The sequence below is a fragment of the Bacillus rossius genome, chromosome 1 (genome assembly GCF_032445375.1).
Source record: "Bacillus rossius redtenbacheri isolate Brsri chromosome 1, Brsri_v3, whole genome shotgun sequence".
Classification (NCBI taxonomy): domain Eukaryota; kingdom Metazoa; phylum Arthropoda; class Insecta; order Phasmatodea; family Bacillidae; genus Bacillus; species Bacillus rossius.
Window position 1 is genome coordinate 287063072 of NC_086330.1, and position 16987 is coordinate 287080058.

A 16987-nucleotide genomic window follows, 5' to 3' on the forward strand; every position below is an offset into this window, starting at 1 on the left:
AACTAAATATTTTTCGTATATTTACCACGCTTGGCATTATTTTAAGAACTCTATGTTACAATTTTTTGTCCGTTCTTTGTACTATAATTTATTTGCACCATGAGAATACACGAATATGCTCGTTACCGATGTTAGTGTTTACACATCATTTGCGAGTACTGAAAGACTATCTCACTTTTTTTTAAAGGTATTTTAGACCACGTTTTTCTTATGAACTCCATGGCAACGGGTATTGCAATGTTGATACTTCATGTGCTTTCGGATCGCTGTCCAGTCTTTCTGTAATTATTTTCTTTACCATAATATCGACAGGATACTGGTTATTTAAATACGAATTTGAAAGGCCCTAAAAAAACACAGGAATGGTGTCTTTGGTAAATATATTTTCCCCCGTTTATCTTAGTTTTGATTTTTTTTACTTAATTTGATAGTTAAAATTAGATTAATTTATATTCGAGGCGTGGTAGTGGTATAACCACGAGGAAGGGCATGTATAATGAGTGTTCTGTCTTTAGACTTTCGAACCGAAGCACGGGTTCATCATTTAGTTTATAATAATAGAGAAAGTTCTTTGAATGATTCTTGCAATGGGAGATATTAATGCTTTATGTTTTTTTACATACACAATTGTTAGTTATACTGTATTTTAAGGGGTGCCTTTTGGACACTGGAAGATAGACACTGTAGACATTTACCTCTATGACTCATTTAAAAAGTACTTGAGATTTTTAATTTTTGTTTGCGCAGGAAAGGAATAAAAAGTACATTCGACGTCAGTGTGGTAGATTTAATATGCCTTGTACCCACATTAACACTTTTCTGACCCCACCAATATCACGAAAATGGCCTTTTTCAACCTACATTTTGTAGAGTAAAAACTGTCAGAATTTAAGGAACTCACCAGTCGGACATGTCTTGGACCTTCTTGCACTGATTCCTGCATTTTAACAGGCAGGTCACCGCGGAAAATTCTCAATGGCAATACTAGAGGTAAACGTCTGCATGGGCGGAACTGCTCGCCGTGTTGTGGCGCCCTCTGTAACGGGTGCCGCATGCTCCCCTCCCGCCGCGCTGGAGTGCAGGGAGGTGGGCCTTGCCAGCGTACTGGCACACCAATTACGTCTCTTCTCGCGAATGCTCGCCTGAAGCTAGAACTGTGGGAGCGCACGAATACACGCTGTTTAACATTCAGTACCTGCCTGTGTCCGCGAAATGAGTGATTGAATGTATAAACACATATTAAATGTGATTTACTTTATCTTTTACACAGTTCTATATTTTAAAAACCTTTTTTTGGGTTAATCTATACGCATTACTTTTTTCTTCTATTTTGTTTAACTTGTAGATTCTTAAGTGTATTTCGAAGAAAGACTACATATTGTAGCCGTTGCGATGGTGTGACTTCAGGAAAATTTTAATATAATTTTTCGTTTTATGTTACATTGACCCCGAAACTCAAATGTTTAGACATATATAACTTTGTATGGACACGATACTACCGTAATTTTGCACAAATCATTTCCAAACTAATACATTTAATAAAGTAGGTCTAATAAAAATCTGGGTGAGTTCGTTAATGGGCATAATAACACCAAAGGGGTAAAAATGGGGAAGGTCGTTTGATAAACAGAAAACTTGCTATAACCATAATAGGTTGACAAATATCGCATTTTTTGAACGTATTATAACTTGTAGGAATAATACCAAAAACCTTTGTCTGAAAACATTTTTGATTCGATCAACCACATCTGCAAGGGGTAGAAAAAACATGACTTGTAGAAAAAAAAAATCTTAACTTTGTTAGTAGGCACACCATCAAATCCGTTCGAATTGTTTGTAAATCTTATAATTTTTGACAAAATATTTTTTGTGATACAATTGTTAATAAGACAAAATATGGCTCAAGGGGTCGAAAATAATAAAGGGAGAAATATAACAAAAACTCAATTTCCATACCATGTACACTATTAAATCCAATCTTATTTGTGGTAAAACCTTACAAAAATGAAACTTATAACATCTAGTTGTAAATATTCTAAAAATTATCTGAAACTTTCGTCCCTAACAATTTTTTATCAGACTGTAAGGGTTTGAAAAAACCTCATGTGGGAATATTAAACAAACTTTCGTACCATTACTCTGTCAAAGACATTCTTATTTTAGTTTAACATTCTAAATATTTTAAAAATGTTTGTCTAAAGTAATTTTTTATGTAACCAGCCATTACTGCAAGGGGTGTAAATAACAATGGTTGAAAGACAAAAAAAAAATCATAACATTTTTAGTATATACTCTATCAAATCTGTAATAATTTATTGCAAACATCCTAAACCTTATTGAAAACCTTTGGCTGGAACAATTTTTGACTAGACGAACTATTACCGTAAAAACGAGAGCTAGAAAAAAATTTAAAACTTCCTATAATATACGTGTAAATTTATTTTTAACCACCTTCATATTACTTTAAACCTTGGTCCAAAGCAAATTTTTGTGTAACCACTTAAAAGTGCAAGTATAAAAATAAGGTCAAGAATTCATAAATACCTTTGTTGGCATAATATGAAATTAGTTATTTTTATTCAGTGCTGGATACATTCAGCTAAAAGCTATTAAAACTGTGGCATGGAATCAAATAAATTGCTTAATAAATTTATAATATTAGAAAACGTATATAGAATTTTGCAAAAACCTTAATTTCTAAATATGTTCCAGAAGTTTATAGAAGTTTCCGGGACATTTCCAGAAACAATATGTACATCGAAATCTGTAGGCGGTGCCGAGAGGGATTGATTTATTTTATTCCATTTGTCATAATGACCAAACTGTGTGGTTCAGTGCTTACGAAGAAAGATGGATGACATAAACTTATTTTGCAGCTTCCTTGAAGACAATTTTTTGTAAGGTACATTTTTATTTTGTTACTTGAAGATTTAATGATAATTGAATACATATTTTGCTTTAAAGATTTAGCATTCGGAAAAAATCCTGTTATATTTGTTTCAGATGACGATTTCGTTTTTATTAAACGTTTTTAAAACATATAAAAAAAATTTATTTTATACCAAACTTTCTAAAACTAAAATATAAAAATTTCTATAATCTCATCCCAAAATGTCAAAGCCGTTAGTAACACATATAGGCTTGTTAAATTATTTATATTCCAAATATTCTGACTACTGAATTCCGTCTGGAAACTTGCCTATTTGCCATTGTTGTATTTTTGACACCCTTGTGACTGAATAAAACTGCCCACGCCACTGGTGCATAAATTCTGTTAGTATAGTAACCGATTAAAATTTAAAAAGTATACCGATAAATTTAAGAAAGTTTCAAGGGTTAAACATTTTCTATATTAAAAGTTTGTAAATTCAAATTCTCATTCACATCATGGCTGTACTGGTAGCATCATGAAGCCATGTACTTATTTCTAAGACAGTGATTGCGGCAGAATTATTTTTACGCTCGCAGTCACAATATTGTCTGTGTGACATACACAATACCTTACAGTGTTAACACGTTACAATGAACCACTAAAATAAGATCGCGACACAGGCTATGTTGTGTGCAATTAGCGCACCAACTACGGCGAACTGAACTAAAGAAGCGAAGAGTGATTCGGGCGTATGACGTGGCGTCGGCCTCACTTGTCTCAAGGCCAGCAGTACTATGTAGAGGGGAGGGAGGGTACTAAGAGCAGGAGCATGGTGAGAGTGATGAGAAGAAGAGAGGGTGGCGAGCAACAGTATACTTCCTAAATTCGCCTCCCAGCACCGAGCAAGAACGACATGCTATATACGTCGTAGCGCGTTTACGCTCCAGCCGATGTCAAAATTTATATCTATAGACTGCACACTGAATTCAGGAATTTTGTGTGCAGTGTCTTTGTCCGTCATTGAGGTTTATCTATGGCATACAGTGTAACTTCTTTGTTTGCTAAAAATAAAAATAATAAAGTGTGTAACTCTTTACACGTGATAGAAGTGAAACTTATGTGAAAAATAAAGCCTCGATTCGTAAGCGCTCTTTTTATATCTCTTTGATGTCAGTAACGTTTTAAAACAACGTTTCGCGAAAACGTTGCATTAAAATTCTGCCTTGAATTTTACCCCCATCGCACCCAAAGAAGTTTTACTTCAGAAAAATTTGTAATCAATAAAGGAAGAATTCATTGAACACTATGGGTCTGGATTACATTTAATTCAAATAAATTATATAACCATGAATGAACTTGTCCCTGTCGCAAAAAGATTTTTTGAATAATTTTGGACAACACCACTATTTCCCATACTTTATGTAACGCGTGATTACACCCCGTTTTTTTTTTCAAAGAATTTTTTTTCTTCAGCAATAATTATGGGGCTTGAACCTCTGTTCATTTAAACATCGCACATAACTTTATTGTTTCATCTTAAATAATTTCCCTGTTATTTGCAGTAAACACGTTGTTCAGCTCCGAATTCCAAGCTATATACCTAACAGACTTCAGAAGTTCCTTAGACTGTATATCGTTTTTAAGTGTTTTCAACTTGAGGCTTTTATTTTTTTCGTGATAGACATGCAGCCGAAGTTTGTAGGTATAATTATAGATCTTATAACATACATACGCAACCCCACATGTGGCAACTTGTTGATTGATACAAATTATAACCCACCACTTCCATATGAGCTAGACATATGAGATTTTGCCAGTTTATAGATTTAAATCCGTGACCGACAGAAAAAATAATAAAAAAAATTATTTATTTCAACACATGAAAAAAAAAATCAAATTCGTGATGCACATTTAAAGTCGGCGCAGATCTGTCTTAGGAAGCCAACTGTTTACAAACGGTAGGATCTATCAAAATAGTGATTGCACAGCCATATTGGACTTCACTATATATACAATTTCGATCTCATGTCATTTTGCCGCATCTCCATCGGTTAAAACTTACATTGAGAAGGTACGAAACTTAAATTAAAAGTACATTTTTAACATGTTTGTTTATGATATTCAATACTTATTGGCCAGCTAGAATCATCTAATTAAGCACGCTTAAAAAATATTCTATTTAACAACATGATTGTTAAATCTGATGATTCTAGCTGCACATTACGAAATTATTTGTAAAATATATTTAGAAAATGCATTAACGTAATAATGTTGACTAGATGTTATTCAATGCTTCTTTGGTTGAAACTGTATCATTGGCTCACCTCCAAATAAATGGTGAATCAATAGTAGAAGCAGCAAAAAATATTAAAAGATTTATAATTGACTGTACCACGAATTGAGTTCGCAAGTTTTTGAAGTGAAACTTCTTTGGGTGCAATGAGAGGAATATTTCAAGGCCAAATTTTAGTGCGTTTTCGTGAAATATTGTTGTGAAGTGGCACTTTGATATATACATTGCTGGGCTCGTTATCGTTCTCCTCTGTGTGCGATGAATCGTCCTCCACCCAAAAAAAATATTACCGAGAGAGATAGATGAACGAAAGAATATGACAAATTATGCGCATACGCTTGTTTCAGAAAATATATATAGGTATACTATACAGTCAACTGCGAATGCCTCGAATTTTATATTTGCTACTAGCTTGCTCGCGTTCCTCCTTGTTCAACCAGCAGCGTAATGAGCGCTGTTGAGACAGTCCCTGCATATCCCTCATAGATAGCGCTACCTGTTATGAATTTCATATTTCCTTCAGAAATTTGGCGTGTTCCAGCTGGCAGAATTGTTTAAAGAAACAGTAACAAGAACAGTTTTTCTTTATTATGTGAGTATTAAAGCAATGGGTAATATTATTTATTGTTAAACAAAAATTATTAATTGGTCAATAATTATTTATATCCTGAGCAGTTATTTTGAAGTAATAATATTGTTAGTTCATTTTTATTGATTTGATTTTATTGAAATCAAATTCTTAAGAAATACAATGAAGATTAGAATACTTAAAATTTGAAAAAGAAATTAAAGCCAAAAAATGCGCTGTGATTTTTTAGAAAATTGTATCCCTATTTTCTCGCTCTCTCTCTCTCTCTCTCTCTCTCTCTCTCTCTCTCTCTCTTTCTTTCTCGGCCGTTTTACACCTTAAGATATGCTCCAAGTCGAGTTTTGAATTGCCAAAGATGTTTCACTTCTACCACGTGTACTGAGTTACATGCCACGCGCTCTTTTATTTCCCGGTACAAGATTGTCACTGAGGCAACCACGGCGTGCCACCACATGCAAACCCGCGCAAGCAACGGGAACACAATGGGCGCTGCAAGTGCATTGTTGCCAACAGCACGAGCCGAGCGGCACAGCTGTGCGACCTGGATGTACTGCGCGGCGCCTGGCCAACCCCGAATAGACGCGGCGCCGCGATTGTCTTCCGCCTGGCGGGTGGATGTACGTGTGGCAGGCCACCGGAAACAACCGAGCCCGGCCGAACGCTACGCCCGAATCGTGTTCAATGCTGGCTTTAGTTAAATCCATTGAGCGCGTTTGGGCTCCAGCGCAGCATGCCAGTGTGTACGTTTCACGGTCCCTAGACCCCTCAAACTACTGTCAGCTCAAAAGGATATGTTAACACTCGGACACAATAACTGACATATTTTGAAGTTTTTCTGTTTTTAAGAAACTGTCCCCATTTCTGACTTCTTTGTCCGATTTTTCATACTTTTCCATCTCCACATTTTTTAACAGTGTGAAAGCATTTACAAGTTTTTTAAATGTTGGTACTTAAAGTTAAAATAAGTAAATTCTTGTAGCTTAAGTTAAGCTTTCAAGCTTGTATTTGCAGAATAGCTGCAAGTTAGATGTGCTATTAGGAAGAGTGTTCTGAAACATAAAAATAAAAAGAATATATATATATATATATATATATATATATATATATATATAGCTAAACCTCTCGGTGGTTTTGCCAAGCGTAGGTTTAAAAGTTTACCCGAAAAGAATATTTTGAGTAAGAAGGTTAATATCGTACCAAATTAAACTTGGGAAGTAAAGGCTGGGCTACATTCGCCACATCACGCGCACAGCACAGACGCATGTACACAAACAGAAAGCAGCAGCCACAATGTAAAACATCACACGTACATCAAAACAGCGCGCGCACGGCGCAGAAAGCTGTCAAACTTCTAACTATTCTCTGTGTTGTTCGCCGATTTATGTTTGCGGCCAATCAGCGTAATCTGCGTCACCGGCAAAGACTGGCTTGTTTTCGTATGTGCATTTCAAAGATAAAGGTGAAACTAATTTGATCATGTATTTATTTACGAGTCAAGTCTTTGCGGGTTTTTTAATTCCTAAACACTCAACGTGTTGTCCTAAAAGTTAAAAACAAAACAGCGAAATAAAATGCTTGTATTATGGTTCACAACTGCTTCTGTAAATAATAAATGACAAAATTCAAACTGAAAAAACTGACAATTTCGAAAGAAAGAAATGAGGGAAAAATCTTTTGGAATGTTTTGAAAAGCTGTGTTCTGTGCTGTGCGTGTGAAACTGTGCTTTTAACGTGCTGTTTGCGTGCATGAATATAGCCTAGGCTCAGGGGCGCAACAACAGGGGGGGCAAGGGTATTTTGCCCCCCCCCCCCCCTCTGAAACCTTGAAGTGGGGGCAAACGGGGGCAAAGAAAGTGCTGTGTAATCAATTTTTAGATAATAAAACTGCTTAAATAGCACCATTTTCCACCTTGAAATACACATTTTCCCGGGGGAGGACCCCCGGACCACCCGCTTCAATAGGGGGGATCGATGATTCTTTATAAAAAGGTATATTGCCCCCCCCCCCCCTTTGGAAATTTAGTTGTTGCGCCCCTGCTAGGCCTTACTATTCACAGCAAAACATAGTATATAAATGTTAGTTTGAATAACTGCCAAAACATGTACTCATTGTGAGCACAAACAAGGACTTGAAGTGTGGCACCTGACTGGGAGTGACTGGCAGCACTGCGCTTGTGTTGTGGCAGCGTCAGCCCCGAGGCCCCGGCGCGCGGCCTGGACTTCCTGGAGGCCGGGCTGTCCTACGTGGAGCAGCGCTGCGACGCCGCAGTTCGCCAGCTCGCCGCGGGAGGCGCCAGGCGCGGCCTGCGCGCCAGCTTCGCGCCGGCCGCTGAGGCCGACCTGCTGTGGCTGGGCAGCTGCTTCAACTACAGGTGACGTCCTTGCAACTGAGGCCAAGTTGACGTCACTGCTGTGTCCTCTGTGTACCACGAGATGTGTTTGAAGTTATACTTCTTATAAGAGGTTCTCGCGTCTAACGTTTGCATTACTTTCTATTGCTGCCGTGGAGGGGGAAAAGAAAGAGAGATAGAGAAGTAGCCAGTGAGTAATTTACCGATTGCGCGGGGTTACTGATGGTAGCAACAGCGGATGATTCATATACTTTGAAGTGTTTTTTTTTTGTAAATGTTAGCATACTTTCTCATACTTTCGCAACTCTTAACTCTCAACTCTGCGATTGGAGCTATTTTTAGCATTAAAATTATTGTGACAATATGTATAGACATTTCCAATAGGATTATTAATCATATTTTTAGCTCTCATAAACCCATTCACTCATTCTTAGATTTCATTGAAGACATAGAGAGACGCTGGTAAAAATCTACTTCCAATGCATGATTATAAGTGTTACAAATATCAGAGTACCCTAATCATCTTAATTGTGAATTTGCACTTCTGACGCACGTGGCGCCCACGCATTTTTTTTTTAAAGAATATATAACAAAAAACACATTTTTAAATCTTATCATATTGCCATGATGATATATACTCAAGTAGGTACATTACATTTGCACTGTGCACACACATAAAGGGAACTGTAAATTATCAGCGGGTGAACAGTACATCACTTGGTAAACCCACTTAGCAAGTCCAGAGAGCTTGCACACTGGGTTTATCTGGCGACGGGCACAACAAATTGCAATACAATTGCGTAGATCGCAGTTAACATTGACTGCCAACTTTCGGCATTAGACACAATTTCCCAAGTCCATTTTGACCTTGACCTTGACCTTGAAATTTGACCTTGACCTTGACCTTTGACTTTGACCTTGACGTCCATCATGGATCCATCATTTTATGTTCAGTACAAATTTGTTATTTGTTTGAATTTAAACTTTGCTAACTGTATTTATAATATTCTCCAGTCCTTTTATTATATTATTCCTATTAATTATTTGCAGGATAAATTAAAGTTTGTTGATTTCTTGCGCCAGTTAAGAATAACTTCTAGCGCGCGTGCGTAAGTACATGCACCCACTACTTTCCTTCAGCTAATTATTGCGTCATATTGTTTAGACGCCCGAAACTTTGGCTGAAGTGTATGTTTGCTTTGAGGGAACAGTTTTAAATGACTTTTTTTTATGAAAGTAACTATATTTAATGGCGGAGAATCTAGTTCATAATTACCTACCATCACCAGACGTTACCAAGCATTATTTCCGCAATGTTTTAGGCAGAACAATATGGCAATGGAGAGGTTAAAAATGACTAACTGCGTCACAGCAAGCTGTCTCCTGACATTCCCTAACTCCATGGATGTAAAATTGAGATAGTTTTCTTTCGGTTGGCATGGTAACCACAATATGATCCCCCCTGGTGACATGTCAATTATTATTGTGCTATATTTGGTGATGTAACCAGTTTTGTCATGGCCTATTTGATTTGGCCACAAAACAAGTTATATCATCATGTGCTGTGGTCATTTCAAATGTACATATTTTCTTCCGAGACATACCCATTGTTTGATACACTTGAATTATGCAAAACTTTCTGTATCAAATTACTGCCATTGTACTTCTTTCTTAATGTTATGAACTATGATGTCCCAGTCATGTGTAGGAAATCACCTCTAAACAACAACATATAATTTATTGAATTGTGCAAAAAGTTAATACAGTCTGTTGAATACTAACCAAAATTCAAATTTTCACGCAATATAGATGTGTCTCCAAACATTATCAATGTATCATCTCTAGTGACAAAGTCCATTTATCCTCTCTGTGAACATTACAACCACTGTTGTTTCCTCGATGGTATTGTAGCCACTGTAATTGGGTCCTATCAGGTGGCAGAGAGCAAACATTACATGAAGTCATCAAAAGAGGCAATATTATGGGACACCCTAATAATATGTAATTGAGTATCTACCCTGCAAGCTAGACTCTGGAGTTATATCTACTCATTCTTGGGGCAAGGTAAATGGTTAGATTGCTAATTAACTTTACAAAATTTCACCAGTGGAGATTAAATTTGCATGATTGATGGTATAATAATTAACAATGTCTAGAGGCCTTCTATTGCATGTCAAATAATCAATGATCCAATCACAAAATACATACATAACCATAAATGTTTGTAGCACAATTTGGTGTTAATATATATCGCTTCAATTTCTTTAGGTTGGACCTGTGATATAAACAACTAAGCAAGGTGATCCAAGTCCGAATACTGGCGGGGTCAATGTCAGACTATTTTGCACGTTAGAAGCATGGTGGACATTGCTACGAGTCGGTGGATTTTCCTCGTTTCACTCACATTTCCTCCACCTACTAATTCCATCTACACTCCACATCCATCTTAGCACCCCTAGTCGTCTCTGACGACCTCTACTTAAACGAGATAGGAAAAGTTACCACAGTTTTCATACCACCTTTTTATTTTTCAATTCTAATATTAAAAAATTTGGTTAAAACTGAATGGCTTTCCTGAATTATATTGTTTCTGGCTGCTACAATTAGTTTCCTCTCTGAAGAGAGTGGTGTTTATTAAGAACTGTGGATTCATTTCTGATAATGAGTGCAACTGTATTAACTCAATCAATGAACCGTATTTGATAGCATTAAAATCTCTCAATATGTGATGTATGCCTTAAACGATATCCAATTGGACTTCGACGACGAATGTTATGGCCTGCGTGGAGTATGGAATTGTCAGAAAACGGAATTCTGTGACGTAGTTGAAGTTACATTTTTACCTCTCCATCGCTATATTGTCATGCTAAAACATAACATAAATGGTGCTTCATAATTGCTGATGATTATTAGTAAATATATATTAAAATCTTCATGGATGGACGCAATCACTTCCACAAAATAGTCCACAATGCAAACACTACAATTCAGCCAATAAGTTTTACATCCAACCAACATAGTACGGAAAATGTATTAAAAAACAGAATTTTACCTTGTTACAATGTAATAATGCGAATGTGGCTACCCCCTATGGCCTTTTTTAAAATGTTAAATCCAAAATGGCGTCGTTATGTTTATATCCCTCGCTCTCTAGCCATGGTCCTTGCGCAGCTCGAGCGAGCGGGTGGTCGTGGAGGCGCCCGGCGACCCAGGCAACTGGACGCTGTGGGCCCTCGAGGTGTCCCCCAGCCAGAGTCTCGAGCTGAAACCAAGATGGCGTCGTTGTGTTCCTATCCCTCGCTCTCTAGACGTGGTACTTGCGCAGCTCGAGCGAGCGGGTGGTCGTGGAGGCGCCCGGCGACCCAGGCAACTGGACGCTGTGGGCCCTCGAGGTGTCCCCCAGCCAGAGTCTCGAGATGAAACCAAGATGGTGTCGTTGTGTTCCTATCCCTCGCTCTCTAGCAGTGGTCCTTGCGCAGCTCGAGCGAGCGGGTGGTCGTGGAGGCGCCCGGCGACCCAGGCAACTGGACGCTGTGGACCCTCGAGGTGTCCCCCAGCCAGAGTCTCGAGCTGAAACCAAGATGGCGTCGTTGTGTTCCTATCCCTCGCTCTCTAGCAGTGGTCCTTGCGCAGCTCGAGCGAGCGGGTGGTCGTGGAGGCGCCCGGCGACCCAGGCAACTGAACGCTGTGGACCCTCGAGGTGTCCCCCAGCCAGAGTCTCGAGATGAAACCAAGATGGTGTCGTTGTGTTCCTATCCCTCGCTCTCTAGCAGTGGTCCTTGCGCAGCTCGAGCGAGCGGGTGGTCGTGGAGGCGCCCGGCGACCCAGGCAACTGGACGCTGTGGGCCCTCGAGGTGTCCCCCAGCCAGAGTCTCGAGATGAAACCAAGATGGTGTCGTTGTGTTCCTATCCCTCGCTCTCTAGCCGTGGTCCTTGCGCAGCTCGAGCGAGCGGGTGGTCGTGGAGGCGCCCGGCGACCCAGGCAACTGGACGCTGTGGGCCCTCGAGGTGTCCCCCAGCCAGAGTCTCGAGATGAAACCAAGATGGTGTCGTTGTGTTCCTATCCCTCGCTCTCTAGCCGTGGTCCTTGCGCAGCTCGAGCGAGCGGGTGGTCGTGGAGGCGCCCGGCGACCCAGGCAACTGGACGCTGTGGGCCCTCGAGGTGTCCCCCAGCCAGAGTCTCGAGATGAAACCAAGATGGTGTCGTTGTGTTCCTATCCCTCGCTCTCTAGCCGTGGTCCTTGCGCAGCTCGAGCGAGCGGGTGGTCGTGGAGGCGCCCGGCGACCCAGGCAACTGGACGCTGTGGGCCCTCGAGGTGTCCCCCAGCCAGAGTCTCGGGCTGAAACCAAGATGGCGTCGTTGTGTTCCTATCCCTCGCTCTCTAGACGTGGTACTTGCGCAGCTCGAGCGAGCGGGTGGTCGTGGAGGCGCCCGGTGACCCAGGCAACTGGACGCTCTGGGCCCTCGAGGTGTCCCCCAGCCAGAGTCTCGGGCTGAAACCAAGATGGCGTCGTTGTGTTCCTATCCCTCGCTCTCTAGCCGTGGTACTTGCGCAGCTCGAGCGAGCGGGTGGTCGTGGAGGCGCCCGGCGACCCAGGCAACTGGACGCTCTGGGCCCTCGAGGTGTCCCCCAGCCAGGGTCTCGGGCTCTCCCCGCCGGCTCCCCTCGTCGTGTTCCAGCCCCTGCAGGTGGACTTCCGGCTGCCCTTCAGCCTCAAGGTCGGCGAGACGGTCGAGGTGGACGTCCGCATCGGCAACAACGTCGAATCGTGTGTGGACGTGAGTGCATGTATCCTAACACTTCAGCTTTCGGAAACATTGTACCCAGACCATATCGGTGTGCCATTTCAACAAAAAATATATTTGAAGTTTTCTATCCGCTAAAAAACTTACTTCTTAACAGAGAGTTGTTTGAAATATTTACTATTGAAGTGCAATGTAAATGAATACTTGGTTAAACATGGACATATAATTATAGTAATCTTATTATTAGTAATAATTATTATTTATAATTCGTCAATTTAGACTAAACTTATAAATTTGAGTTTAAATATTTATTTAAAAACACTAAAAAAACACTTACACCCAGTGAAAATATTTCTATGTATAAGTAGTATGCTGCCGATTTCAGGAATAGTGGGTATGATTGCGAGGTAAAAAAAAAAATTATAAAATGCCACTTTAGACGAACAGCTGGGAAGTAGTGTATGTGTGATGGTTCTGGCTCACAACTGGTCTTGACCTTCAGGCCAGTCAGTTACTTATATTCCAGGGCATTATAGTCTTTATCCTGTATCTCGTCCTAAAGTAAACAGTTGTCAAGTTTAGTGGCAGCGGTTGGAGACTGGGTGGGTGGTGAGTGTAGGTACTTACCACCAGGGGCGCATGCGTCCTTCGTCACAGTAGCAGACGCAAGAAAATAAAGGGTTGCAGACCAGAGAATCCAAGCACCCATACTCGAGCATGTTAGCAAAATGGTTATACCCCGGCCAATTCTTCATATGGACTATCTTTCTCGTGTATTTACTGCGCTCTGGTTGAATGTCTTTTCCCCTGCGCATGTAAATGCCCATGGTTTTCCCTGTGTCTGTGCAGGTTTTACTTGGACACAACTTAACTAGTTTTATTTTGAGTTCGTCATCACTTTAATCGCTGCCATAGCTGGTCAATCCTCGAACAAAGTACATGATCCATACAACCCTCTCCCTATTAGGATAGTTTCAACATGACCTTCCAAACCTTCACCCTCCTACAAAATACGCTTAATTAAAATTCGGTTAGGAAAGATATTACCATTGGTCTATTTTCCTTCTACTTCTGTTAATCTGTCAAGAGTGTTTGCTAATAACTTAATGTGGTTGTCAGTGTCCATAAACAAACATCGTAATGGTTTTTTTATTGACAGTCGGGAATTATTTACGACTGGTACTTATTTCTAGATCTGTCAAATTTGATACAAGTTACATGACACATGACACATCACATGGTTATGCAAATTCATTGAATACGTTAATTTTCTCAACAAAATTATATTTATGACCTCTAAAAAGTATGCATCCTTTCAAAGGTTGAAATATTACTTAAAAACACAATTATTCCTATGATTTTAAATTACTCGTTCATATTGTAGATAATGTTATATAAGTATTTGTTTTAAAATCATGTATTCATTTTGGATGAAAATGAACTATTCCAGCGAATAAATTCCATTTAACTATGATATATTTATAATATATCATATATATGATAGTTATGATAGATAGTTGACGATTAAGGTTAACTTTACACCATCAAGAACTACATAATTTGAATAGTATGTGTTGTGTAGAAGTTGTGTATAAGTTGTGTACAAGTGTTGGTGGTCTAATCACTCACTTAAAAATAAGTGTTGGAGTCTAGCACGACACTGATATAAAGTGCGAAACCACGGGTTTTCAAAAACCTCTTCAGAGCTACTTTATTATACTTAGGCCTAAGCTTAAAGTAAAGATAAGGGAAGCCTGTATATATGTATAAATAGATTATATTGATGAAGACACTTCTGCCACATAAGCTAATAAATTCTTAAATTTATACACTTGGGAGCTCTGCTTAAAATGTATTTTCAGTAAATTTGTTATTGTTCAATATTGAAAATTGGCTTTCGTTAAAGTAGAAGTCTAACATTTAAAGATTTTCAAGGTCCATTACAAAATGTTTATTTGCTGTATAATCACAGCTGTAGTCATTTCCAAAAAACAAAATTTTCTAAACTCAATACAAATAAATACAGGGGATACTATTTGTAGCAGCTACAATCACAGCTAACTTCAGGCATTTCACTGATAATAAACTATGCTTTAATTAAGTCAATTTTTCGTTAGTTAATAGTAAGAAGATTTTTATTATTTATCTCAAAAAAATATTGGAAACAATATGGCGTCTATCTGTTCGTATCTGTAGCCCTTAACAGTGTAGGTAAATGTAGTAGTTGTAGTAAACAATTCAGTAGCATAGCCAGGATTTGTGTATTGGGGGGGGGGGTGGTTAAGAAGCATGATTTCTACCCCCCCCCCCCCCCTCTCTAATAAAGCGCGGGGTCCGGGAAAAAATTTGGATTTTAAGGTGTAAAATAGTGCTTTTTTTAGCAGTTTTCGGTACTTAACTTTAAATATTGTAATTGTAAAACTATTAATAATTTTTTAATAAAAAAAATTGTTTGAGTGATGAAGTAAGAAATTAATTAAAGATATTTTTATCAATCCAAGTGCCTTGTTTACGTCCACTCAAAATCATAAATCATGCTCAAAGCTCGACAATACAAAAAAAAAGAAAGAATAAAAAGGGTTGGGTTTCGGCAGAACTGATCTATTCCTGGAAACAATTAGTTTATCTTGAAGAGCTACATGACACCATGTCGTTGTCTCAATTCTATATACACACAGCGATCCTTACAATTTTGGAAGCCCAGTCAACACCTGCTTATAATTACCGCGCTGGTTAAATACAGGAGGTGTAAGATAATTGAAAGCTTGGGACCCGTCACAGCATCACAACCTTATAGCTTCTCCTCGTGACAGGGGTAGGGGAAGGGAAGGAGAATCGGTAGGGCTCGCTTTCAGTTAAGAAAAAATAATTTTGGCTAAGGGGGGGGGGGGGGTAGAACCCCTAACCCCCCACTCCCCACCCCCACCACCACCCCACCACGGATACGCCCCTGAGTAAACTGTGAAAGCAGAGTGTGTGGTTGAGAGACGCGCGTTGTCGCAGGTGACGGCGCTGCTCTCTCTCGGCGAAGGCGCGCACTTCCTCAGCAACTCCTTGCTGTACGTGACGGAGCGGCTGCGGCTGGGGCCCAGGGGCGCCACCTCGCTGGTGGTGCGCGTGGTGGTCACCAGTGGCGGCGAGAAGAACATGACAGGTGCAGCACTGCTCCTCGGCTGTGGGTGGCGACACTGTCAACTACCGCCTCGTGGCGGATAGTCTACAGTTCACAGGAATGAAAGCCACAACCACAACCCGAACAGTTCCTAACTTCATTGAAGTAAAAGGTTAGATCAGGGTAATAAATAATAGTTCTTAATTTATTTTCTGGGGCGGTAGGTTAGGTTATCGAACTTTAAAAAAAAGGTTTTTTTTAGGTTACGGTATAGTTATTTAAAATCAGGGGTGGCCACGTTTACATGATTACATGGTTAGTGTGTGCAGTAGTGTTTTTTTTTCCCCTTCAGATTACTGTTGCGCCATATTGGTTAAACTTCCGAAACATTGGCTGAAGTTAAGTGTTTGCATTGTGGAAATAGTTTTAAATGAAGTCTTTATGTAAGTGATTGTTTTCGACACCGAAGATTCCAGTTCATGCTTACTAACTAACCATCATCAGACGTAACCAAGCAAGATTTCCGCTATGTTTTTTGCGGAACAACTTGGCGATGGTGAGGTTATTTGAATTCAACTACGTCACAACATGCCATATTATGACAATTCCTAACACCATGTTTCAATTACTGGTTGACCTTAAAATATATAAATCCTTGCAATATAGTGTTTTTTTCACGATCGAACTTCGGAATTGTTCGGGTGTGGCTCTTATACATGTGAACTGTAATATAATTATACTATTATTTAAGGAGCTATTTCAAAAATTCTAACACGATGCCTCTCTAGCATTTATTATTCTGCTACTAGTATTTCCAACAGATGTTCACCAAGTACCATATTAATGAGTGAAAAAACAGCAATAGTAATTTATACTTATATTATAAAGCTGAAGAGTTTTTTTGTTTGTTTGAACGCGCTAATCTCAGGAACCACTGGTCCGATTTGAAAAATTCTTTCAGTGTTGGATAGTACATTTATCGAGGAAGGCTATAGGCTCTGCTATATTATCAATAACATTAGG

The 16987-nt window shown here is 39.4% G+C and overlaps 1 protein-coding gene across 1 annotated transcript in view; it reads left to right on the forward strand.

Annotated features, from left to right (window-relative positions):
- Positions 1-16987, forward strand: part of LOC134527568 (C3 and PZP-like alpha-2-macroglobulin domain-containing protein 8) — a 148675-nt gene that overhangs the window by 75607 nt on the left and 56081 nt on the right. Inside the window, exons 11-19 of the mRNA XM_063360357.1 lie at positions 7941-8126; positions 11431-11535; positions 11585-11779; positions 11893-11997; positions 12047-12151; positions 12201-12305; positions 12355-12540; positions 12663-12885; positions 15856-16006. Coding sequence (XP_063216427.1) covers positions 7941-8126; positions 11431-11535; positions 11585-11779; positions 11893-11997; positions 12047-12151; positions 12201-12305; positions 12355-12540; positions 12663-12885; positions 15856-16006 — 1361 coding nt within the window. The remainder of the gene's footprint in view (positions 1-7940; positions 8127-11430; positions 11536-11584; positions 11780-11892; positions 11998-12046; positions 12152-12200; positions 12306-12354; positions 12541-12662; positions 12886-15855; positions 16007-16987) is intronic.